At 39.9% G+C, this 27332-nt stretch overlaps 1 protein-coding gene across 1 annotated transcript; it reads left to right on the top strand.

The window, feature by feature from the left end:
* Positions 1–2332: 2332 nt before the first annotated feature.
* On the top strand, positions 2333–27332 carry UBE2J1 (ubiquitin conjugating enzyme E2 J1). The gene is made up of 8 exons (XM_068551464.1): positions 2333–2496; positions 10457–10530; positions 11925–12056; positions 14210–14294; positions 14577–14682; positions 16839–16968; positions 18197–18316; positions 24388–27332. Exons 1-8 carry the CDS (start codon positions 2466–2468, stop codon positions 24664–24666), a joined length of 957 nt encoding a protein of 318 aa, XP_068407565.1. The 5' UTR covers positions 2333–2465; the 3' UTR covers positions 24667–27332.

The raw sequence follows: 27332 nt of genomic DNA on the forward strand, positions 1-27332 counted from the left end.
GACAATTTGAAGATTCAACACAGAGAATGAGTGAATGAAGCAGCACACTGGGGTTCCGTTTTGGATGCATATATGTGCCAATCAGTTTACCAGTTTACTTTTCAGAAAACAACATCATGGAATGTTTTAAAAGATACTATCTAGTTTTATTTTTGATATCCTCCACCTCCTACCCACACCTCCTCCAAATTTCACTCTTTACAAAGGGTTGCTGATACAATTAGATATTAAGAACTCAATTCACTTTATTTTTTTAAAATAAATAAATTTATTTATTTATTTATTTGGCTGCGTTGGGTCTTCATTGCTGTGCGCGGGCTTTCTCTAGTTGCGGCGAGCGGGGGCTACTCTTCGTTGCGGTGTGTGGGCTTCTCATTGTGGTGGCTTCTCTTGTTGTGGAGCACAGGCTCTAGTGCACAGGCTCAGTAGTTGTGGCTCATGGGCTTCGTTGCTCCGCGGCATGTGGGATCTTCCTGGACCAGGGCTCGAACCTGTGTCCCCTGCATTGGCAGGTGGATTCTTAACCACTGCACCACCAGGGAAGCCCTCAATTCACTTTAAATTATTTATTTATTTATTTTATTTTTGGCTGTGTTGGGTCTTCGTTTCTGTGCGAGGGCTTTCTCTAGTTGTGGCAAGCGGGGGTGCGCGGGCCTCTCACTGTCGCGGCCTTTCTTGTTGCGGAGCACAGGCTCCAGACGCGCAGGCTCAGTAGTTGTGGCTCACGGGCCTAGTTGCTCCGCGGCATGTGGGACCTTCCCAGACCAGGGCTTGAACCCATGTCCCCTGCATTGGCAGGCGGATTCTCAACCCCTGCGCCACCAGGGAAGCCCTCAATTCACTTTAGATTCTTAATTTTAACAATAGAAAATATAGGAAGGAAAATAATTTTCCCTCTACCCGTATGAGTTCTTGGCTGAAACCCCTTGTAATACACAGATGAACAAAAGAAAAACAAGCCAAGTAACTCCCTGATTTGGCCCAAGTCACCACCTTAAATACTATCTTCAACTAAAGACAAAAGAAAGCTGTAGGGGGATTGGAGGGAGGCCAGTTATGGGAGGTTATAGGAAAAGCACTTAAACAAGGGTAAAGATTATTTTGCAGATTTGTCAGTGCCTTCTCCATTGAGACTCTCTTGTGATTTAGAGTCAACCTTCCTTCTCTTTAGAGAGAGGGAGACGCTAACAAACGTAAATTTCGCCTAGAAAAGGGTAATTTCTACTGTTTTCAGAGATTCTCTTGAGCCTGCTCTTTCTCAAAAATAATCAGCTCAAAATAATCCTTATGCCAAAGAGGCATATTTTGAAGTGGCATATTCTGCTGCCTTTCAAAAAGAAAGTTTTCTACTTTTACATAACAAAATGAAACTTGCCCAACCTGATTAACCCTCTTCATCCCACCTAGACTTCTTTCCTTCCCTCTTCATCCTCCTCACCATCCCAATCCTCTTTTCCTAAGTCTTTGTTCCTCTTTTAAGTCTTCAAAACCCCCAGTCCTGTCCTCTCTTTCTCAATCCCACTCTTTCCGCAATGAAGCGTGAAGTGTGTTCTTTAAGGATATACCTTTCATATTTGTATGCTTTCCCCGATTCAATTCTTTCTTTTTTACTCTCCCCAAATGCTTAAGTGCCTTGCACCTAAACACATTTGTCTAAAAAAGAATCCTTATAAAACCCTACTCAATCCCTTATCACTGGATTTTATCTTCCCGATTTAACTGTTTCCACCCCAAAACAACTATTGATCTAAAAACAAAGCACTTGGCAGGCGCCGGTGCACGCGGGCGCCGGGCCGGGGCGGCTCTGAACCCGGTGTCAAGGGCCCGGGCCCGGACCCAGCCCGCCGCGAGCAGGGCCGGGGCGCTTCCGGCCGCGCCGCTCCGCGGGGAGCTCCGCGAGCGCCTGGGGACGTCGGATGGGCCCGGCGGAAGGTCGGCCTCCGGGAGGCCCGGGGTGAGAGGAAGACCACCTGGACGCTGCTCGCTCTTTCAGATCCCGGAGCGGGCTTCCCGGGGCCGGCGAAGTGGGCGCCGCCCTCCCGCCACGAAGCGACTGCCACGTCAGGACAACTTCACAAAACCGGGGAGAGGGCGGGTGACGCAGGCTGGGCGGCCGCGGCAGGGTTGGACCCGCGGCCAGACGAGGAGGCTGACCTCCAGCCCGGGCCCCCGCTTCAGCAACACCCGGGCCGGCGCCGGCGCCTGCCCAGCCCTCAGGGAGGCGGGGGAGCAGCGGAGGAGGCGGCGCTACCGCGCAGCCCGCGCGACTGCGGAGCCCGCGCCTCGCCTGCGCTCTCCCGCCCCGCCGGCAGTCCTGGCCAGGGCTGGGCGGCGTCCCCGGAGGTTCCTGGGCCACGGCCGCCCGGTCCGAGCCGCACTGAGACCCGGGCGGCAGCGGCGCGGAGAGGTGGCGGCAGCGGCGGCGGCGGCTGGCCGGGAGGCCGGAGCCGGGACAGCGACCCGCTATGGAGACCCGCTACAACCTGAAGAGTCCGGGTGAGCGGGGCTGCGGGCTGGGCGCGGTGCCGCACTGTGGGCGGGAGGGAGGAGTGACCCCGAACTCCAGGGCCCCGCGCCGTCGTCCCCTCGCGTCGGCCGCCGCTCGCGGCCCCGCTCCCGGTTTCGCGCTCTACGCGAGCCCGCCGCTTGCCGGGCTGGTGCAGGCCGCGCAGCAGGGCTGCCGAGCGGGCACCAAACCTGGGGACTCCCCTCGGCACCGCGACTGCCCTGCCCTCATTTTCGCCGCGTAGAGCTGGGTTATCAACTCATCCCCGAGCACAGGTGTAAAGGTGATGGCCCTGGGTAATAGTGATCATCAGCCCCTCGCCCTATCTGCGCCCTGAACACCGTCGTTAGCCCTTCTCCGTCGCCGCCACCGGACTTTTATTAGCTGCTTGACCCACTCGCATTTGAGGATTTAGTTTAAACGTTCTGTTTGCAGCATTTGGGGCGAATAGAATTACAGACATAAGGGAAATGTTCTGGACTATACCAGTTAACCCAAAAGCTACGAAAACTAGTTGAGCCGTGTACTTTAGAGCTAACCATGATTTTTGCCATACTGACTAGTATGATGTATGTCTATGTTCAGTCATAGAAACTTCTCTTTCTGTATTTAATGCCCGTGCTTCATTCACAGAAGCAGCCAAACAATCCTAGCCTCAAATTCTTTTCTGATGTATCATAAAGATGCACGAAAAGTAAGCGGCCCTCTCAGATCAAGACAGGCTTGAAACGAATCTTTGTGTTCTATAAATAGTATTCGATCTGTACCTTGATAAATTTGTTAGGAGGGAGAAGCTCCACACTTAAGCTCTAAATGATAATCCTAGGATGTTAGTGATGGTTTGACCAACCCTTGCTAGTTCTTTTTTTTTTTTTTTCTTCCAAAGAAGCAATTTCTCAGTAAGAATCAGCAAGATTAGCATGCTCATGGAAAGAGCTAATTGTGAATCCTTGATTTTAAATAACTTAAAAACGTTCAAAGAATCCAGAGAAGCCTGAGGATACTGATTGAACAGAGCTTTGTTAGCCAGAGTGCTGTCAGGCTAGGAAACGTTCTTAGGAAACTAAGTTTAAAGAATTGGTCATAACATTTGGGGAGGCAAAGACTTTAAAAAAAATCTGGCAAAGGCCATGGGCTCTCCAAGAAATACATTTATAGGATTCAATTTCAGTGGATTCACAATCCCCGCCCCCAGCCCATCTCCTAAGAACACCAGGAAAAAAAAAAAAAAGGAGATCAAAGAGAAAGAGGGAAAGAAAAGCTTAGTTTTAAGATTAGATGATAGAATGACTAGATTGTTAAGATTGTGCTAGATTTTAATAAAACTATGTGGGTAAAACGTAGGGTGACTCCTTGGTCACATGGTATCAAGTTCCTTGAGACAGCTGAGGTACTTAGTGGCATGTCCAGAGAATAATGAAAATGTGAGTAATAGTACAATTTGGAATGGAGGATTGGTGGGTCCCAAGAGATTGTTGTCAGAGGACCTTGCTCAATTTTGTTAGGTTATCATACCTGAGATTGTGGTAAGCATTTAAAATTCTCCAGAATGTTGTATGTTTCTATACTATATGACCTACTTGTCATCTGGCTGAACTTGGGTAGACATGCTTCTACTGTGTAATAAATTGCTTCCCCTTTTTGGTTTCATTTCCTCAAAGGTAGTGCTGCTGTTCTAAAAATGAAAAAAATTTTTAAAACCTTTTTTGGTCATTGTACAGATTATTTAGAGTTCATGGAAAAGGTAAATTAGATGAGCTATGGGACTTACTGAATAAGTGCAGGAGGCATAGTGAAAATGTTTCCTTCCTTTGTTTTATTCTATCTTGTAATATTTCGTAGGATAATGCATGTGTGAAAGGAAGTGGTCAAAAACACTGCACAATGTAAGAGATGTAACACTTTTTCTCTCTTATCTGATGTGGAGTTGTCTTAGAGGTATGGATGGGCCAATTAAGTTAAGATAGTACAAATAACTGGTTAAAGGCCAGTGTGTTAGCATATGGATAGTAAATTTGTTCATTTTATAGATGGGAAAACATATCTTTTTACGATCTTTCTGGAATGGACCTCTGGCTGTGTGCAGAGCTCTGTGTGGAACCACTTCATAAGCCTCTGGCTAGCGTATCAGTACTTGCCTCTGCATCAGGCTCCCTGATCTCTTTTTGGGTCCGTTCTGGCCAAAGTCGCAGGATCTCGGAGTATGAAGTAGGGAGACATATGTGTAACGAACCTCCTATGGCAGATTTCTTTGGAAGGGCCCTATGGGTTGCGTTCAGCAGGTGATTGGCATATAAGAGATTGGTGCAAAGGCGCCTACTACCTCCATCAGAAACCTAGGAGTTATTCTATCCATGCCCAGGGTGTCTACTGCCCCTTCATGCTAATCATTCTCAGGCTTTAATGTCCAATTTAGACCTTCTCCTAGGCTGTAGATACATAGAACTTACTGGTGACTTAACATCTTTACCCAAATTTCCCACAGACCAAAAAAAGTCTCTCCTAGGTATAAAAACCCAAAACCAAACTAATCAGTTTTCTCTCCTCCCCCAAACTTGCACCTCACCCTAATATTCCTAACCCAGGGTTTGACAGCCACCCAGGAATCCACTGGCGTCGTCTTTGATCTCTTGGTCTACTCCTTTACTCCACCCTCTACCCTGAAACACACACAAATGCATGCATTATCATGCAGGTGCCAATACACACAGTCACATATATCTAATCCTTCGCTGTTGTCACCAGATCAATTAAAACAAAACAAAAACTGATTAGGTCACTCCTCAAATTGAAAACATTTCAGTAGCTTCCTGATAGCTGTGGATTAAGTTCAAAGTAAACTGTTTAGCTTGCCCTCCTCACCAGCCTCATCTCCTATCACTCCTGTGCTCCTTTACATTTTTACCATCTATCCATTTTGCCTGAGTGATTCTCCAGATGGAGCAGCTCTTCTCACCTATATGCCTTGGTCCCTGTTGGAACCTCTGCTTGGAATGCCTTCCCTTTTAACCATTTGAAATTCCTATTAATTCTTCAAGCTTCTTTAAGGTTCTGCCTTGTCCAGCTCCCATAGGCAGACTAAGGTAGTCCCTATAGTTATGCATACTTGGTCAATATTTGTGTTGTAATTGTTTTCATGTCTTTCTCTCTCACTACAAGCTGTTTGAAGACAAGAAGCAGGTCTTATTCTTCTATCTCCATGGCTCAGATATTCTTTAAATTGAATGGATACCTTTGCAGGGCCTTTGTGGGCAGAAACATGAGTCCTTAAGTATTTGCTTAAGTGCCTTCACTATGGGAGCAGGAAGAGGCGGTTGGGGAGCATGACGTTGGATTCACATCCTCGATAACTTGGAGCTGGATGATATCAAGATATTCATTGATACTTTCCAAGGGAAACAGATGCATGAGAGACAGTGACCTGTAAAAGACCCCTTTAGCTGGAGCTTTGTCTCCAAAGTCCAGTGAGCTACCTGGGCATGTGAAGTACGCTAATGGGAGGCCCTTAGAGCCTAGAGTTTGGATCCAGAGTGATCATGTGGCCTCCATGAAAAGGAAGAATGAGAGCAGGAATGCAGGTGCTCCCCACCCTCCTTCTCTTTCCTGGCACATCTTGTCTTACCATGGTTGGAGAGTTCCACTGATAACCTTGCAAAGAGATAAGAGAGGAGCTGGAGTGGAAGAAGTTTCCTCACTATCCATGTGGTAGCAAGAGATGGAGTATCAGGAGAGGCAGACTATGCTCTAGCCCTAGTTTCCAGGCAGTACTTTGAATCTTGACTATTCCATAGCAGTGATATTTCTCTTGGGGAGCTAGGGAGCCATGCCATGTGGCCAACTACATATGCTTATGGCCTGGATTTGAACCAGGGAGAATCATTGAGAGGGCCTTAAATCTCAATCCATTTCTGACCTGGGGAAGAGGAAGGGGTGAAAAGGAAAGGAGAATTATGTGACAAAATTATTGAGTTTCATTTGACAGATATGAACATTGAGGCAGAATAAGATTATAAGTGACTTGTTCAAGGATTTAGAGCTACAAAATATCAGAGCCATATTTTTTTAAATATATTTATTTATTTATTTATTTATTTTGGGCTGCATTGGGTCTTCATTGCTACATGCGGGCTTTCTCTAGTTGAGGCGCGCAGGCTTCTCATTGTTGTGGCTTCTCTAGTTGCGGAGCACGGGCTCTAGGTGTGCAGGCTTCGGTAGTTGCGGCACGTGGGCTCAGTAGTTGTGGCTTGCGGGCTCTAGAGCGCAGGCTCAGTAGTTGTGGCGCACGGGCTTAGTTGCACTGCGGCATGTGGGATCTTCCCAGACCAGGGATTGAACCTGTGTCCCCTGCATTGGCAGGTGGATTCTTAACCACTGTGCCACCAGGGAAGTCCCCAGAGCCAGAATTTTAATGCAACTCTAATTCCAGAGTCCACGTTCTTTTTCACGAAGGTGTTCATAGTATATGTTGTTTCAGAAAAAATAGATTATAAAAACACTAGAATAATCTTACCTTCTGTTTAGCTTTGTACTTTGTCTCTCACATGGTTTGTGCCTGTGTGGCCCGTGAACTAATAAAATCAACTTGTTTAGTGGTTGAGCCAATGATTGTTCCTTTAAATTCTTTCCTGTAGCAATTCCGACCCTTTCATACATCTCTCATAATATCCGTTGGGTGTTTATTTTCCTCTGTTGAACTGAGCTGAGTGACGGAGAGGCAGAGAAAATGTGATAATGTTATGGAATGACATAAAATCTGACCTCTTCAGCTTAATCATTTTGCAGCCTGCTGATGAGGGATAAAGGAAAAACAGTCTTCCTGGCATCTTTGATTGCTGACAACAGTAATCAAGTTAAACTAATTAACTTCATAACAACTTCCATGATTTTATTTATATCTAATTATATTAACTTAGTGATATTTTTTTACACGGCTCTAAAACAGGGGCTTTCAATTCTCTTTCCGTGGGCCCCTTAGGTAGAATGGGCGGATGGGGATAAATAGCCTGAAGGCCCTTCCATGCTGGCCCTGCTGTTATGTTTTACATATTGAGGGTCTCCTTAAACCTTTCTTTGAACGAAGGATTTTATCTCATTATCAAATAAATTTGAGAACCACTGCTTTTTCTTTTTTTTGACCACGCTGTGTGGCTTGCAGGATCTATTAGCTCCCTGACTAGGGATCGAAGCCGTGCCCCCTGCAGTGGAAGCACGGTGTCCTAACCACTGGATCTCCAGGGAAGTCCCCAAAACCACTGCTTTTTAATCAGATCCTTGGAAAGAGTTTTGTTGGGGGGAAGATAGTAAAATTCATTTCAGCTAATATTTGAGTGCTTACTATGTGCTAAGCCTTGAGGAGACTGCAATGAAGTAAATGTTGTTGAGCAGGAAGGACAGGTGTTAATCACAAGTGAGGAGAACTTTATGAAAGAAAAATTATAGGGTGTTAAGAGGACTTAGAGCAAGGGGACTCAAGCCAGTATCCAGGGCAGTGGTTTCCAAACGAAATAACTTAGAGAGCATTCCTGCTCTCCACTCTCCTGCCAGGACTCCTCAAGGAATTTTATCTGTCCAAATGGAAATCTCTAGTCAGTCCTCTGAGAGTGGACAAAGGAAGGTGTCAGGGAGACCTTCCTGAGTAAATTTCATAAAGGTCTGGTGGGAGCCAGACTCAGTGATGAAGTGGGGGAAGGGAGGAGGAGCAGCGATGCAAGCTGAGGAGTTGCTACGTAGGAAGGAAGGTCTGAAGTAGAGAGAAGGTGAACTGTATGCGAGGAATTGAACAAAGCCTAGTGTCTGGACCTTGGGGGGAGATCGTGTCTCAATATATACGTGCGTGTTTCTAATACAGCATTTATCATGCTGATTTGTATTGACTCCTCCCCCCAGACTATAAGCTCCTTGGTAACAGAAGCTATATTTTATTTTGGCTGTAGCTATAGCATCTAGTATGAACTTAATGAATATTTGCTGATCAGATGAACAGATTCTCTGCCTATAGGGCTTAGCTCAGAGTCGGAGATGGAAAAGAATATTAATAGTTATGGAACAGGATAGTGACTTAAGAGTTTTTTTTCCAGCTTAGGAACCCTTGATTAAAATGAAATTTTATGCAAAAAGTCCTGGCACATACCGAACTGTTTGGCTGTAGTGTGTGAGAGTTGCTTCTCAGTTAACCTCTCCCCGTAACGTTCCAACCTGTGCCACCACAAATTTACTTTTTATTGTTTCCTCTGCTTATTCATACCGAGCTGGGTAATTCCTACTGTCTTTCTTTCAGATGTCAGTACCTGACCCCTTTTCTCTTCTGTCTGCTCTCAGGTTAGGTGCCCACCTGGTGCACACCTCTCTCATAGCATGTATTGAACTGTGTCAGTTGGTTCTCAAACAGAGTTTTGGAGAGCCTTGGGCCATCTGGTGTTTCCCTGGCTTTGCTCTCCTGTATCCGACACCAGTAACCTGACATTTTTTTAGCACCTAAAGCTTGAGGGTGAGGGGGCTGGAATCAAAGGATTGACCTTTGTGAACCAGTAGGGGAGGAAAGAGGGTACAGATACACATAGGATTGTAAACCGTCATAAGCTGTCAGTAGTCATTGATCATGGGGCTAAAAGTCTGTGCCATTAACTGAAAGAGGTGGAAGAGAATTGAGAGTAAATAGGTGTGAGATAGTCTTGGAGTGCTCGTTGGAGGGGGTTGGGTGGAGGCTTCCTGGAGAAATGTAGGAACACAGGGTGGCGTTGTGTCCCAGTGGAGATTGTTGTTAATAACTCTATAATGGCATCAATGTGCCTGTCTCTGACTTTTTAAACCCCCCTCAGTAATGCTCAGCTGTTTGGGTATAGACTCCAGATAAAAAGATGGTTGCGGGACTTCCCTGGTGGCGCAGTGGTAAAGAATCCTCCTTCCAATGCAGGGGACACGGGTTCGATCCCTGGTCGGGCAACTACGATCCCACAGGCCGCGGGGCAGCTAAGCCCGTGGGCCACAACTACTGAGCTCCGTCTCAACGAGAGTCCGCGCGTGGCAAACTACAGAGCCCACGTGCCCTGGAGCCCGTGCGCCACAACGAAGAGCCTGTGTGTCGCCACTAAGACCCGACGCAGACAAAAAAAAAAAAAATACATAAATAAAATAAATATTAAAAAGAAAAAGAAGATGGTTGAGTTGGCTCAGTTAGAATTAAATTTTGTCAGGGGAATATGAAAGAGGAACTCCTAAGAGCCAAAAGTGTGGATGAAGAGGGAAGTGAATATAGGTATAGGTGGGGTGAAGAATGCTATGGGGTCAGTGGATTGGAGGTTTTAATTAAGCCGAAGAATCATTTCAAAAAGGAATTCAGCTAGGGCTATAGAGATTCATTGACCTCTGGGGACAGTGCCATTAAGTTAATGCAAGATAGTGGGTAGAAAGTCCCAAGAGGTTGAGGATATAGGGGGTTTACCGTTCATGAGCATGAGTTCCAGAGGCCACGTTTTTGTTAAATATTTTAACAAGGTAGAGTTGGACTGCCTGTGTTGGAATCCTAGCTCTGTCATTTATCAGCTGTGTGACCTTGGACATGTTATATAATTTCTCCATGTCTCAGTTTCTTCATCTGGAAAATGGGGTTAAAAATCACACCTATCTCATAGAGTTGTTTTGAGGATTACATGAATTAATGTTTGAGTGCTACCATATAGGAAGTATATATAAGTACTTACTAAATAAAAATAGTGACTTTATGAGACTTCCCTATATATTTAATTTAACGTGTAACTCTTCTAGTGCCTAGCTACCATTTCCTCCCTACCATTATTACTATTATCCCATAATTAAATGATATGCTCTGTTGAACAAGTCCTCTACACATTTTTTGTTGAAGTAGGAACTTTTTCATTAGGTTTGTAAATCTGTGCTAATCACTTAGAAAAGTAAATTTTAAATGTCTCTATCTTGTGAATTTTATTTTAGCTGTTAAACGCTTAATGAAAGAAGCAGCAGAATTGAAAGATCCAACAGATCATTATCATGCACAGCCTTTAGAGGTTAGTTTCTGTCTCTGTCTTCTACATATGTGTTTTAATACTTTAATATTTTAAACAAGTTTCTTAAAATTGTTTTTTCATTGCTTTGAGTCATTACAAATGTGTTTGATATGCTTTATTGATATATTTTATTCCCTATAGTTCCTGAGTTTTTTGGGTTTTTTTTTAACCATTAAAAATAATTGAAGTATAGTTAATTTACAATGTGTTAGTTTCGGGTGTACACTGAGTATTTCTATTAGCCATTCAGAATCAGACATTTTAGAAGAAGCAGACTTCTGGTCTCTATAAAGTGGGCCTCAGATACTAAATTAATTTTAGGTCTTCTCTCAGGAGGGAAAGTGGAAAGAACTCCAGACTCTACAGGTGGAAGACTTAGCCCCTTGAGGGGTCTCTACATCTAGTTTGGGCTTTTTGTACGAACATCTCTACCTCTCTTCAGTCTTCCCATCTGTGAAAGGAGGGTATTTAAATGTGCCCAATCTGGTTTTCATGGTAATAGTGAGAATAAGATGTGATAACATGTGCAAGCATTTTGCAAACTATGAAGTACGTGGTTAACTGTAAGATGATGTTAACAGCCTGTGTGTTAATATTACCACTTACTAAAGAGCTTTTAGGCATCTATGAGGGATAATTTTTAAAAGTTTGCTAAAACAATCCAAATTTATAGTAAATTATTTGATTACATAAATAATAATTATCACTAATTAGGATATAAGGATTAATTTACAGTTTAATTAAGTCTGTAATCTTTTTCTAGCTCAAATGATTTTTTAATTAATTAATGAATTAATTAATTAAATCCCCATCCAAAGAACAATCAAGCATGAACTCAAAATAAATATATTTTCAGACATACCAGAACACAGATTTTCTTCCTTGTATTCCTTTCAGAGGCACATAGCTGACAATAAACCACATCAAAATAATGCAAAAACCAAAAAAACAAACAACAACAAATAAACACAGAGGAAGACTGAGATTCCAGTAAACCTAGAAGACCCTCAAGTGAAGAATTTTGGAATGTGTCAGAAAGCAATTAGTCCAGATTAAAACTTCAGGGCTCCAGAAGAGATTTTTCAGAGAAAATAAATGGAGCTAAAGTAATAGGAAATATGTAAATCTATAATCTTATTTATGAATAAATAACAGTGCTCAGATGTTTTAAAATGCATTTGTTTAAAAACATTTTAGCTCTTATGGGACATGAAAACTAGATTTAATAGCTTTTATTTATAACTTTTATACTTGAGACATTATGTACATTAGAAACTGTTCTAGCAATAATATAAAACGTTAATTTTTCTCACCCATGTTTCTAATACTCACTGATAAAAAAAATCCAACTTTTTAATGTTATCGATTCCTTGTTGGTTATTGTTTTTGTTCAGGATAACCTTTTTGAATGGCACTTCACAGTTAGAGGGCCCCCAGATTCAGATTTTGATGGAGGAGTTTATCATGGACGAATAGTACTGCCACCAGAGTATCCCATGAAACCACCAAGCATTATTCTGCTAACGGTAAGAATTCTTGACTTTTTGGAATGCTTCTGGTGTAACTCTTCCTGGTGGCTGTAAAGTGTGTATGCATACTTATTTTCATTAAGAAATAAAGTGGACCATTATTATTATAACTTTGCTTTCGGAGACCAGACCTTGGACTGTATTTTTTTCTGGGAAAAAATTCCTAGGAAGTTGAAGCATCTGAGAAGTACTCATGATGCTAATTGCCATAGTGTGTTTGTTAGGATTCAGTGAATTAATGTATGCAAAGTGCTAGGCTGGCACATGGGAAGTACTCAGTAAAGGGTAGTTACTGTTATTGTACCTCTTAATCACGTTATCTCCTTCAGTTTCTCACCTTTCTTATGCTTTGTTCTTGAGTTTCCTCATCTTTACGTGCAGCTCTTAGAATAAGAACTGACACAGTCCTCAATAAATGTTAGCTATGTTATTACTATTTATATCTTAGAATTTCTCTCCATCTTCACATATTTTATCTCCATGTAAAGGAAAGCTGTTGATCCAGTTTTCTCTTTTATTTCCTGGGACATTAGTCCATCAGTAAATTCCTCTCTTAAGTGTTAAGCTTTTCTTCCTTCATTTCCTTTCATTTATGTGTGTTTAATTATCCCCTAACCTTGAAAGAAGCAAAAATAAAACACAAAAACCTTCCCATATCTCTGCTACCACTTTAAGCTGCAGTCTTATTTTTCTCTTCTGATAACCTTCAAGACATGCTAACTCTAGTTTAGCCTGTTGTGTTCTGGTTCCCACACATAGCACCCTGTTTAAACAGGCTTACTACACCAGTCTCAGAGACCAGTTTGAGAAATCTCACCACCTCTTCTCAGTCTTCATCCTATTCCATCTAAGTTTAAGTTAAACATCTGATACACATGGGGTTAGCAAATGGTAAAAGAAAAGATATTCATCATTACCAAATTAATGTTGCTTTTACCTATAGCGTTTGGTGTAGTGGAAAGAGCATTAGTTTTAGAGCCAATAGCCCTGGATTCTGGCCAGTGCGGTTTCCATTACACCAGGGGCGGGTTACATAATCTCTTTGAAATTCAGTTTTCTCATTTGTCAAAAGGGATGTGTATGGTAAATATAATCACACTATAAAGTTCCTGGTATATAGACGCTGCTTACTAAACACTAGGTGTTGTTGAGAATTGTTAATGCTGGCAGTAGGGCTGGAGCAGGAGGCCCTGGAGGGGCCCTTCTCTTCTTTTAGTTGCTAGATCGTGGGGAGAGCCAGGTGGTCTGAAGGGAGGGCTGGTGCGTGGGGAAACTGGTGGGGGGCAGTGGGGCAGCAGCTGTTCACCGATGATACCATCATGTGTACTGGTTTTCAGTACTTAACTCTTTCTGATTCACTTCCTCTCTTTTGAAAAGTCTTCTCCAGCCTTCATTCAACAAATATTTATTAAACACATGTCATGCACCCTGTGGGTGTGGCAGAGAATAAGTCAGATTCTCTGCCCACGTGGAACTTATATTCTAACTTCATGCCTATTTTTCCTATCCTTCCCCTAAGTACGGATAGTCTACGAGTTCAGACTACAGCTGTTTTCTCTTATTTCTAAGAAATGGTTTCAACGATCACCTCTGTGAAAGTCACGTACCAGAAATGTATTATCTTCTGATACCAGCATGTCTGTATTTCTGCCTGCCTGCCGGACATCATCAGTAGCTCTTCTGCCAAGACAAAACTGAAATCATTCTCTCTCATCTTTCACTTCTGTGTTCCTGTATGAAATTGCATCATCCTTCTGAGAATCACTCCCATCTCAGAGCCTTCCTCCCCAGTATCTAGTTTCTTCTCTTTTAGATCCTTCCCAGAGTCTTAGCACCATACTAGGCACAGAGGAGGATATCAGGACATCTTTATATGTCAGTTATTTAGATGTCACTTGTGCAACTCAGTTTCACAAAGCTGCTACAACTTCTAAAAACAGCTTTTATTATTCATTCAGAATCCAACAAATATTTGTGGAGTATCTGTAAGAGGACAACAATCTGTATGCCCTTGGAGGTTCCATCCTTTTAAAACTCTCTAAAAAATTATCTTTAAAAGTTCTTTATATATAAAATATATTTATACTTTAAAGTATAAAACATTAAACACACACATGTATAACTTTTAAAATACCTTATTTATTCCTAAGGCTAATGGACGATTTGAAGTAGGCAAGAAAATCTGTTTGAGCATCTCGGGACATCATCCTGAAACTTGGCAGCCTTCATGGAGTAGTGAGTATTTAAAGTGAATATAAATCTTATATAACTTTAGTCAATTCATAATAATAACGTATAATACTCTCTTGAGGTTGAAGCTGTTTTGGATAAATAATTTGATATTATTGAATAAATAATAAAATTCTTTTCCTTGTCTAGATTTTTGCATCATTTTAATACAATCCCCTACTTGTACCTCTTCAGTGAAACCCTATGAGTCTTTTCTTTTTCTCTTTCCAGAGTAAACCCAATTCCTTTTACAGAGCAACTTAGATTGATGTTTACTTTTTATTTCAGTAAGAACAGCATTATTAGCCATCATTGGGTTTATGCCAACAAAAGGAGAGGGAGCCATAGGTTCTCTAGATTACACACCTGAGGAAAGAAGAGCCCTTGCGAAAAAGTAAGTTTTGCATTTCCTTATTTGTTACGATCTGAATACTGTTCTGGATAATGGCTACTAGGAGATAGGCTCTGTCTCTTTGTGACTCACCTTTGTTCTACAGGATCTAGTCTTAGTTTTGCTATTTCAGAAATTCAGTTGTATCAATTTCCCCAGGGGCGACCAGACTCTAAAGAATTTGTTTCATGCTATCTAGTTTTAAAAAGTAGTTGATAATATCAACCTACAATGAGCAGTACCTTCTAGAAGATAGTACTGGTCATTTATCTCCACTTGGGCAGTTTTACAGATGGAGAAGAGCCAGAGTAATGATATGTATGTAGCTTTCCACAAAAGTTTAAAAACTCCTTGAAGGCAGGGAGGGAATCCATTTTATCATCTTTGTATCTGTATCATCTGCCACATAGCAAGTGCTCAATAAATGATCTGGAATAAAGCAAAGATTTTCTTTATCAAGTTGTAGTTTCCCAGTGGTATTGCCTTCTTGGGTTTTTTCAAGTACATTCTGTCTGTATGACCCAGATTAGTCATTAGATTCGGAGTAGCCTCTCCTTTGAGTAGTGCGAAAACTCATTCTTGATTTTGATCATTGTCCTGTTCTGGACTTCGCTGCCTGCCACCTTTCAGACCTATTATGTTAATTAAATTATAGTATATCTTACCCTAGCACAGCCCAGAATTGGCCCTCCATAGATGTTTGTTAAATCAGATAGACTTTAGCCTTGGGAAGATTTGATAGACTCCCTGTTTTATCAGCAACTTTTCTTTTTAAACCTTATTCCCAAGTTTGGTATATACCTTGCAGCTACTATTCACAAAGTATAATATGTACTTGGAGTACATAGCATTTGTTTTGATTTCCTATGTCGACTTTCTATCTTGATACTTTCATCCAGTTCATTTCATGTACAAGGTAAAAAAAAAAAAAAAAAAACCAAAAAACTTTTTGTTTAAACTTCTCACTCTATATATTCTAGGTTCTTAATCTGTGATACAGGCTTTCTAAAACATGATTTTGCATTCAACCATGGTAGCATACTGTCCTTGTGGATAAACTAATACTAATATATTAAAAATAAACTTTCTCCTTTAAATGTCATCTGACTTCTCAGTTAAAAGTGAACACATTTTAAGGTAAATAATTTGGATACAACTGATTCTCAAAGGATATGGACAGCAATGCTACTTCTAGTGAAACAAAAAACATTCATCAATAAACACTAAATTAACACAACTTTTACATATATTTTGTCTACATGAAGTTATAAATAGTATATTCTTCAAGATCTAAGACTCTTATTTTGTTGAACTAGAAGTAGGACAAAATAGTTTTTTTAAAAGTTCAGCAATGTAACAGTATATATTTCTGCATATTATACACATTTATTTCCAGTCATACAAAGAAGAAAATGAAAACATACAGAAACAAATTAATATTAGGAAATAGTCTAGTTAGCAGGCTTATTTTGAGCCTCTACTTATTATGATGAATGATGAATTTCAGTGTCTGGATTTTCTACAAGTTCTCTGATCTTTCAAGTTGTACTACTATTTTGATGAGTAGGGTTTGTGAGTTTTTCCTTGGAAATATCTGTAAATTCTATTTTATTTTATTTAAAAAAATTTGTTTTTATTTAGCTGCACCGCACGGCTTGTGGGATCTCAGTTCCCCTACCAGGGATCAAACCCGGGCCCACAGCAGTGAAAGTGCTGAGTCTTAACCACTGGACTGCCAGGGAATTCCTGAATTGAGCTTTAAAATGGACTTTTTACATAGACTTAACATAGGCTTGTTATGTGTGATCTTGAGGACAGTGTAGTTAAACAATTTATATGTTTTGTCTTACAGATCTAAAGCTTACTTTATTTAGGCAGTATATTAGGAAAAAATGAAACCTAAGCCCTAGTTTTTGTATTTTTAAATTTCAGATTGTTAAAATTGAGATATAATTGACATGGATTTTTTTAAAAAACAGTTTAACTTGTGTATTTGTCTCAGAACTATAATTATTGCCAAAATTGTCTAATTTGCATGTAGATAAGTGTGATACGGAATTGTTGAGTGATCTTTTAAATGTAGTCATTCAGTATTTGAGTGTCTTGGATTAACTTTCAAGTATTTGATTTATACCCATCAAAAAATTACTTCTTACCAGATCACAAGATTTCTGTTGTGAGGGATGTGGCTTTGCCATGAAGGACGTCCTGTTGCCTTTAAAATCCGGAAGCGATTCAAGTCAGGCTGACCAAGAAGCCAAGGAACTGGCTAGACAAATCAGTTTTAAGGTACTCTAAATTTGTAAATAAATTCTAATTCTGTAGCCCTTTTGTTTATTGCCAACTTTTGGACAGAAAGTAAAGCAATGTAGTTCTGTCGCACTGAGGTTTTTACAAATAATTTTTCCTATTACAAAACTAATAATATATATTCACAGAAGCAGCATTATTATTATAGCATAGTAATGGTTAAAACTTAGACTCTGGTATACTGTGCCAGGGTTCAAATCTCAGCTTTGCTGCTTATTGGTAGTAGGACATCAGGCATATTACTTACATTGTACCTTTTTCTCATCTGTGAATAATAGTGGTACTTGTAGGATTCTTACGAGAATTGAGTTAATGCTCTTTTAAATGTATTGCATTTAGAACTGTCTCTGGTGCTTAATAAATTTTAACTATTATTATAGAAAATATAGATAAATAGTAAGAAGAAAATAACAATCATGCATAATCCCATCCTCAAGAAATAGCTGTTATTAATATTTTGGCATGTCTCTCATCCTTTTGCTCTGCATATAATTACTTCCGGAATTTAATTTTTAGCTCCATCAAAAAAAGTCAACCTGTCTTAAGCAACATGCTGCCTCTCCCTTTTCTCCCCTCTCTACATCTTGTATATCCTCCCATGTCCAGTTTTTGGGAGAAATTTTCCCTTCTATTTTACTGCGGTGCCTGGAAGAGGAGGTGCTTAGTAAATGTTGGTTATTTTCTTCCTTCTGAGAATTCCTATTGTACTTAACATTACATCTCTGAAAATCTTAGGGCCAGATGTCTTTTGTACATCAGAATTTCAGATTTTAGAAATATTAAACCTATACTAACATCCATAGTGGGATCTAGGGCAGCACCCCGTAATCAAATCTATTAATATCTCATCAGCAAACCTGGGAATATTTACAGTAATGTGCGATCAAGACTGTTAGTAGCCTCACTTGTCAGACTTTGCCTGAAAATTACAAAAAACTTTAGTTTTTAGAGCTTTTTGGAGTGGATTGTGAACCAGGAGTGTTAGTTTTGTTCCTCACCAAGTAACAGCTCCTTGAGAATAGGTATTGTCTACTCTTCCTAAAATATCTAGCACAGTATTGGACACGAATGAATGCTCAGAGCTTAACTGACTAGTTGATATTAAAGTAGTAATTAAAATAAATCCAGGAGAGGACTTAGTAGGTTGTGGGTTATTCTGTACATCTCCTCTTGTGACACTGCTCTTGGGTGTATCTTTTTTTTATAGGCAGAAGTCAATTCATCTGGAAAGACTATCGCTGAGTCAGACTTAAACCACTCTTTTTCACTAAATGATTTACAGGATGATATACCTACAACATTCCAGGGTGCTACAGCAAGTACATCGGTATGGCTCTTGTCTTTTATATGTATATCTATATCTATACCATTGTCATTATTTGCAGTAGAAGAGGCGATACCTAGATGAAATATCTGAATATTTTGGTTCTCCTAACAGTTGGGTTCTAACCTAGCTCTCCCTCTAGTGAATTATAGTATCTTAAGCAAGTTATTCATATCTTCTGAGCCTTCTTTTTTGTTAAATGGGGCTGGACTAAACAAATTTTAGGTCCTATTGTCCTTCCAGAATTCTATGACTTTTCTGAAAAGTTAGTTTCAATATAGTGCTAGACTCTGAATGATACAAAATATACATACATTAGCTGCTTTCTAAATAGGCACTCTACCTCTGGAAGGTTTGTTAAGCTGCATTAAGGCACTGACTTAAAGGCCTGGAGTCAAAGTTTTGCCTTAGACCATCTCTGTCCAGTACAGTAGCCACTAGCCACATGTGACTATCTAAATTTGTATTTACCTTATTCAGAATGAAACTAAATTAAAAATTCAGTTCCTTAGTCACACTGGCTACATTTCAAGTATTCAAGAGCCACATGTGGCTAGTGGCTACTGTATTAGACAGCATAGATACGGAACAGTATCATCTCAAAAAGTTCTGTTGGATGGTGCTCCCTTGTACATAGTAAGTGTCTAATAAATAATTATTGAATGAAAGATTACGTGGATGCTATGGGTCTTATTAGTTGTGCCCTGACCTATTGTCTAAACATTAGCGGGCTTTGGTCGTTGGAGAGACTGATTAAGAAACTGTGACTGGATTGTTGCTAAATAATTAGGATTATAGGGGCTTCCCTGGTGGCGCAGTGGTTGAGAATCTGTCTGCTAATGCAGGGCACACGGGTTCGAGCCCTGGTCTGGGAAGATCCCACATGCTGCGGAGCAACTAGACCCGTGAGCCACAACTACTGAGCCTGCGCGTCTGGAGCCTGTGCTCCGCAACAAGAGAGGCCACGATAGCGAGAGGCCCGCGCACCGCGATGAAGAGTGGCCCCCGCTTGCCGCAACTAGAGAAAGCCCTAGCACAGAAACGAAGACCCAACATAGCAATCAAACAATCAATCAATCAATAAATTAAAACTTTAAAAAAAAAAAAAAATTAGGATTATGGGGGAAAGCATTGACTTTCCTTTCTTTTCTTAAATTTTTAAATAAATTTATTTATTTATTTTTGGCTGCATTGGGTCTTCATTGCTGTGCACGGGCTTTCTCTAGTTGTGGCGAGCAGGCACTACTCTTCCTTGCAGTGTACGGGCTTCTCTTGTTGTGGAGCATGGGCTCTAGGCACATGGGCTTCAGTAGTTGTGGAGCACGGGCTCAATAGTTGTGGCTCACGGACTCTAGAGCGCGGGCTCAGTAGTTGTGGTGCACAGGCTTAGTTGCTCCGCAGCATGTGGGATCTTCCTGGAGCAGAGCTCGAACCCATGTCCCCTGCATTGGCAGGCGGATTCTTAACCACTGCACCACCAGGGAAGTCCCTCCTTCTTATATACAAGAGAGGAACTGTCTTTTTCGTAACAGATTGTTTGGTTGAGTAGCCACATCTTTCCCCCCTGTCCAGTTTATAGAGGATTTTAAAGGGTCAGGAAAATTGGAATAGAAGCTGGGCAAATACAGATTTTCCTTTTACTCAGGAATATTTATTATAAAGTGGGACTGAGTAGTCTTCTCCCATTCAGAGAGTGAGATGGGCAGAAAGAAGTGGATTGGAGAAAGCAGGGGAGAGGGTGCTCCAAAGGAAGTTTTTGGGGGACTGAAGATGGAAGTATAAGAAAAAAGTGCATGCTAAAAGTTAAATCATTTTTATGTGTTGCCCATGTAATTTCATGAATTACAGAGAGATATAGTGAATTAATTTTAGTCAGTGTATGTTTTAGCTTGCAGTATTTAAAGAAAAATTCAGATTACGTTTCACCTTTAGAATTCTAATCGTTTTTTATTTATTTTTATTTATTTATTTATTTATCTTATAGATTTTATTTATTTATTTATTTATTTATTGGCTGCGTTGGGTCTTCCGTTGCTGTGCGCAGGCGTTCTCTAGTTGCGGCGAGCGGGGGCTACTCTTCGTTGCGGTGTGAGGGCTTCTCGTTGCAGTGGCTTCTCTTGCTGCAGAGCACGGGCTCTAGGCATGCAGGCTTCAGTAGTTGTGGCACGCAGGCTCAGTAGTTGTGGCTTGCAGGCTCAGTAGTTGTGGCACACGGGCTTAGTTGCTCTGCGGCATGTGGGATCTTCCTGGACCAGGGCTCGAACCCGTGTCCCCTGCTTTGGCAGGCGGATTCTTAACCACTGCGCCACCAGGGAAGCCCTCTAATTTTTTTTTATATCATAAATAGTTTTTTTAAAAATAGAACCATCCTATTACAGAGAGGAGGAGGGTAGTAATCTTTTTTCACCTATAAGGACAGTCTCCTAATACTTGTGATGTATTTAAATCTGTCTTTAGTCTATTTTAAATCTATGTCAAGTCTCCTGTTGCACATTCCAGTTATACTTATTCCAGTTGTAATTTATTTTATAATTAGTTATTTATTGTCTATCTCCCTTCCCAGAATGTAGGTTCCTTGAGGATCAGGGTTGTCTTTCTACTGCACGATATCCCTAGTGCTTGGCATAGTGCCTTGTATATAGTAGATGGTCAATCGGTATTTGTTGGTTGAATAAATGAATCTTAGGATTGGCACTTTAAAGAAATACTAGGAATACAGATAAAGAAATCAAGAAGTTTAGTAAATTAGATTGCACAAACAGTTTTGTTATTACAGTAGTCTTTTCCATTTTGATTTTTTTTCTTATTTTTTCTTCCAGTTTTATTGCAATATAATTGACATACAGCGCTGTATAAGTTTAAAGGTGTACAGCATAGTGATCTGACTTACATACACCATGAAATGATTGCCACAATAAGTTTAGTGAACATCCAATATCTCAGAGATACAAAATAAATGAAAAAAGAAAGAAGTATTTGGCTGGGGGTAGCTGCTTTACATGCAAGTGTAATATAAATTCACTGAGATGTTATACATCAAATCCCAGATAAGGTATGTTTTTTTAGCCTTGAGGGGCGAGAGATTGCCCAAAGTCTAAATACAGCAGATAACATCAGGCCATCTGTTTATTTGATGCAGATTTTTTAGCTATGCAGAAATGGGAACAGTACTGATGGTCGATTTATGTTTTTCCAGTCTATCAGACTTTTTTCTTCTTCCCAGGGATTGAGGTTCTGAATAAGCCATTTCATTTTGTGTTAAAAAGCAAACACACACACACACACACACACACACACACAAAAAGCAAACACAGAACTCCCTTCCAGATGCTATTCTAGGTTACTATAGAAAAGCTTTTATATATATATATATAACAAGGGACTTATCTGTGACTGTGATTTTTTTATATATATTTAAATGTAATTTAATTAAATATAAATGTAACATACTTTTACGTTCCCAGAAATGATCACTTCATCTTAATGAAGGAAATGGAAGCTATTATGACTTAAGTCTTCATTCTGTGATATGTGTGTTTGAACAAGTTTAGGCAAACAGCAGAGATTTAAAAGTCCTACCACCAAACCTATGGCATTTTGAAAATGCTAAGGCCAACTTGATTCTCCATATGCAGTTCAATATGAACCACCAAAATTTAGTCCAATTAGTCCTTCAACTCCAAATAATCATACTAATAAAGTTCTGAAAAGTAGCCCTAAATAAAGTTCTGGAAAGCAGTCCTAAATAAAGTCATGACTTTTTTTGTTACCTAAGTCTGGAGTCTTCAAAGGGATATATCGATAGTAATATTAATAATGACTAACATTTAATAAGCAATTGTGTATCCTAAGCACTTTATATCATTATCCTGTTTAATCTTCACAACTACTGAACTGGATAGTATCCTTGTACAGGAAGAGGGAGCTGAGTCTTAGGTTAAATAACTTGCTTAGGGACACACATCAAGAAGTGGCGAAGCCAGCCTAGTAATGGTAAGACTCCCTGTTTTAGTCAGGTATATGGGCAGGATAGTGTTCTCCCCTCAAACTAATGGAAAAAAACAACATGTAGGGGCTTCCCTGGTGGCGCAGTGGTTGAGAATCTGCCTGCCAGTGCAGGGGACACGGGTTCAAGCCCTGGTCTGGGAAGATTCCACATGCCGCGGAGCAACTAGGCCCATGAGCCACAACTACTGAGCCTGCGCGTCTGGAGCCTGTGCTCCGCAACAAGAGAGGCCGTGACAGTGAGAGACCTGCGCACCGCGATGAAGAGTGGCCCCCGCTTGCCACAACTAGAGAAAGCCCTTGCACAGAAACGAAGACTCAACACAGCCAAAAGATAAATAAATAAATAAACAAATTAATTAATTTAAAGAAAAAGAAAAACAACATGTATAAAATCAAAGCTTTAAGATGAGTCAGTCTCTTATGCTAGTTTCTGAATTGATACTACCAGCTTGCTTTTTATTTTCCTTGAGAACCCATTTCCCTATAAGCCCTGAGTACTTTTGCTCTCTCAGACACTTTTATCTGCTTGGCTGAATGGCTGGAAGAATGGGAGATTTCCAGTGGAATGTTGTAATAAGTCATGACATGACACAGTGTGGCAACATTAGGCATCATAAAATGTAACAGCTCTGTGTATCTGCTCTTCAGTGAGCACCTTGCTCCTGAGCCCTGGAGTACGGAAGTCCAAGTTCATGCACCTCTCATTCAGCATCAGCAATTTTATTTTTAACTCAGAGTGGGTAGTTCCTTTCTACCTCTGGGTTATGGGTCACTACATTTGAGTGCTTCCAAAGGATAGTTTTAAGAAACTCAGATTATTTAAATCTTTTAATGTTGGGGTGCTGTCAGAATTAAAACGTAATTTCTTCTGCAGGTAACTTAGGTCAGCAGTTTTTCCCTATGTTTACAGTTGTTGCCAGGACAAAGCTCATTCTCTTACCTTTTAAAAAAGAGGTATTTGAATTACATTATTAGATTCTTTTTTTTTTCTAAATATTGAAAATTTCTATAATGAATAGTATTTTCATTCAATACTTTTTTTGTAATTACTCAATTTAAAAAGTTATTCTGAATAAAACATACATTCTTATTTTTTATTTGAAAGAATGTGTCTTGACACTATTATAATCAGCATAAAGTTGTTTTCAATATAAGAAAGACTGTTGGGTTATTAGAGGTAGAGTTAAGGTATCTATATAAATAAAGTGGAATTCACATTTTGTAGAGCTTTCTTGTCTATAAAACACATTTACGATTTTGAATCACTTGGTACCACATTGTGTTTATGCTTTGACCAAGCGTTCATTGAAAGGATGGAAAGCAGTTGACATCCAGTGCTTTTCAGGGGGATACACTGAGTCTCCCCTAACCACCTCCACGTGTTTCTCAGCACATACCCAGGGCACTCTTGACAAGAGTTCATGCTTTACATTCATAGAATAACACAGTTCAAACACACAGTAAAGGGTCCTTCTAGACTTGTGTTCAATTCAGTTGACAGGGATTGTGAGAAAAGATAAGCCTGGTTTGAAAACCACATCTATTTTTTATAACAATATTATTATGAAGAACATATGGTTTGAAATTATTTCCTATGTTCTATGATTGTTGATGTAATAAGATAACACTGGGGGAAGAACACTGTTGCAAGTTGCCCTTTTTTGCCAGTTAGAATATGGCAAATTTTTATGTAGAAAGTGGGAATCAAATTGCTTCCCTCCTTGACTCTCCTGAAAGAAGGGAGGTACCCAGATGCCTAGCAGATACTGTTTGAATTGCTGCTGGAGGAGAGTACAAAGCGATCTATGGAGAATATGGGCAAACTCTGTCCTTGTCTTATTTGTTGCTGGTAAATCCCTCCTCTACCTGGTGAGCACTCAGAATAAATTGTGTTGCTGGCTTATTCCGGGGGGTGAATTACTAATCTCAGCATTCAGAGAATTCTTGGTAGTTTTGCCCTTAGTCATATTTAGTGCTCGGAGATTCCGTGTGCTGTTGAAGAGCCTGTATGTACGTATGCAAGTGTTCTTTGCCAATTTCAAACAAAATTTCTTAAAATTTCATAGTGTGGAGTCCAGAACACCTTAGCAGCGTCCCTTCAACAACCTGCCCAACCTGTAGCTGAGGATACCTCCATGAGCCCTCGACAGCGCCGGGCCCAGCAGCAGGGTCAGAGAAGGTCGTCTACTTCACCAGCTGTGACCCAGGGCCGGCCGCCAAGAGACCACCACACTGATCATGGCGGATCCGCTGTACTGATTGTCATCTTGACTTTGGCATTGGCAGCTCTTATATTCCGACGAATATATCTGGCCAATGAGTACATATTTGACTTTGAGTTATAATATTGTTTTGTGTCTTAAGAGCTGTGACTCAGCTACTTCATTAAACATTCTGCATTGGGTATAATCTAAGAATTGTTTACAAAAAGATTATTTTGTATTTACCCTTCATTCCTTTTTTGATCCTTATAATTCAGTATAAATATAGCTAGACATTCAGACTGTGTCCTGCTTAGTATAAGGGGCTGGAAGTCAAAGTCCCTTGTCTCTCTGTGTGACCTGCTTTACAGGGAAATAACTTATTGTTGTTTCTCATGCCTCAGCTTCTCTTTATGGAAATTTGTGATACTCTTCTGTATAGCCCTTTAAAATTTTTGGATAAAAAATGGTATTTTAAGTTCCGATGAGTATTACTAGTTACTCAGTACCATTTATTGAGTACTCTGTTTCTACTTAATGTAGAATGATATAGGGATAAGAGTTGAAAAAAAAGGGAAAATAAAACCCCTCAAATAGCTTGCTTAAAATGTATGCATATGAGACATACTGGAATTGCCCATTCTGTGACTGACTTTGTGTCCTAAACATTCTTTGGTGAAAGTAAACTATTTCGGTCAAACATCTCTGAGCAAATGAGATTACATCATTATTATTGGATGTTACTTGAAGAGGGAATAATGCTTTGTAACCACTTTGATATGCTGTTATCCCTTTCTCTCCAGTTCACACACAAGATTTTAAAAGAAAGAAGGAAAACAACCCTCCATAGAGCTTTGATTTAAGGAAGGAAGGATCCAAGCCAGGAAATTGCTTGATTTTCTTCCACAAGTTAAATGGGAGGATCTTAAGATTTGAATGTTTGCTGTACTTTGAACTGTATATCTTTTGAGTTGTATTATATGCCTAGCTTTATAATCACTATAAATTTAATTATTCCAGGAATATCATAATATTGAAATATTTCATGTACCATTTTAATACAAAAGCTCAGGGCCCATGTAGCAGTGATAGAAATTAGAACTGCCCACCTAATCAAAGCCCAAGAGATAATTTTCGGCGCAAAATCAATATATCAATATATATCAATATATTTATTGATATATTGATCAATAAATCCGTATATAACTTAGTGCTAGCTAGCTCCACAGACTCTAGTAGATAATTTTATCATCATAAATAATACCTGGTGAGAACATATAATCACAGAAAAACGTTACCTTCAGCATGTTCAGGAGCAGCATTGAGGGCACTCTTGAGAGTATTGTTAATGAAGATTTAATTTTTAAATACAGGCAGTCCCCAGCTTTCAAGTAGGTTATGCTCTAAAAGTGCATTTGGAAGTTAATTTTTTTTTTTTTTTTTTTAACGACTCAGTGTTGTAAATCATGTTTAGGTTCTAGACAAGGCCACATTAGACAAGATCCATTAGTCCATAATGTATCTTGAATACTTTGGGGAATGGTATTTATAAAGTCCTTACGTAGCTTTAACTAACTGAAATTATGGGCAAGATAGAAACAATTTGTAAAATGATTTTAAAGGCAAATTTAATTTTTACTCCTGCTCTGATAGGATTTTGGTTCTATGAACTATCAGACACAATTTGTTTTCATCTTATAGCCAGTTATGTCTGCATCTAAAGTAAGAACGTATTGTATACTATTATATAATACACAGTTTTCTTAAATTTTAATAAATTAGTATTTTTAAAGTGTTTACAGATTGTTTCTCTTATATCTACAGCTGAAGTTGGTAAAGTCTAAAAGGCCCAAGGACTTTATGAAGACCTCGTATATCAGGAAAATTATAGGTTACCATTTTATAACTTTATTGCCATGAGAAAATACATTCTGAAGTCTTGGCTTGGAATGTAAGATATTAGAAATATTGGTTCAGTGGTCAGTGGTCTCCTAGCAAGAGGTCACCGACTCACGGGGGGAGGACCAGGTAATGTTATCACCTGAGAAGAAGGAAATCCCCATTCTTTCAGCCTATCCTGAGGTTAATCGTGTGCTAGGAACAATCTTCCCTCCATTTCCTCTCCGTCACACTGAGCCAGCCTCGATCTATGTGATCTTGTTGCATGTTTCCATGGAGTGTGTCTATACTTTAAAACTGATTAAGCCAAGAAGATTTCACATTCTGCAGATCTTCCTCTGTCTGAGTTGCCTCTCTTCTTTCACCCATCAACAGCCAGGCCATCTCCTTCTTTGTTCCAGTTTTTTTTTTTTAACCACCTGATACATGTTATCTGAAAGTGGCATATCTTTTGCTTCTTCCCTTTCAGCTCACTTTGCTACCTAAAACTCCTTAAGTTGTCGATCTGGCCCCCATTGTGGAGTTAATGAACAAAACTGGTCTTTGGAGCCATTCTTACATCCCAATAAAGGGCCTCTTCAGAAAACTATTATTTTTAAAGCCCCAATTTAACCCCTTATTTACAGCATAAGGCCAAAACCGGATGTGTGATCTGGTAGGTAAAGGCTTAGGACTCCTTCCTCCAATCCTCAGATTTAGGTAACTCATGGCTTTTCCTTTGACCAACATAGCACATATCAAGGTAGTTAAAATAGCATGCTTGAAAAAATATATAATGTCTGTTTCACCTGTAACTGTTTAAACCAATGAAACCTTTCAAATTTTATGTATTGTGGGGCTTTTATGTAGCACTTTATATTTTCATGCTGCTTATAGTTTTATTCTACTGAAATAAATGAATTTCATCAAAA

This window comes from Eschrichtius robustus, chromosome 9 (assembly GCF_028021215.1).
Source record: "Eschrichtius robustus isolate mEscRob2 chromosome 9, mEscRob2.pri, whole genome shotgun sequence".
NCBI lineage: Eukaryota > Metazoa > Chordata > Mammalia > Artiodactyla > Eschrichtiidae > Eschrichtius > Eschrichtius robustus.

What these genes read in the sequence shown, in the direction of transcription:
- UBE2J1 (XM_068551464.1), top strand. Translation starts at nt 2,466, where the DNA reads ATGGAGACCCGCTACAACCTGAAGAGTCCGG. An exon ending in CTACAACCTGAAGAGTCCGG is followed by an intron (nt 2,497 to 10,456) that starts GTGAGCGGGGCT and finishes ATTTTATTTTAG; the next exon opens with CTGTTAAACGCTTAATGAAA. An exon ending in CAAGCATTATTCTGCTAACG is followed by an intron (nt 12,057 to 14,209) that starts GTAAGAATTCTT and finishes TTTATTCCTAAG; the next exon opens with GCTAATGGACGATTTGAAGT.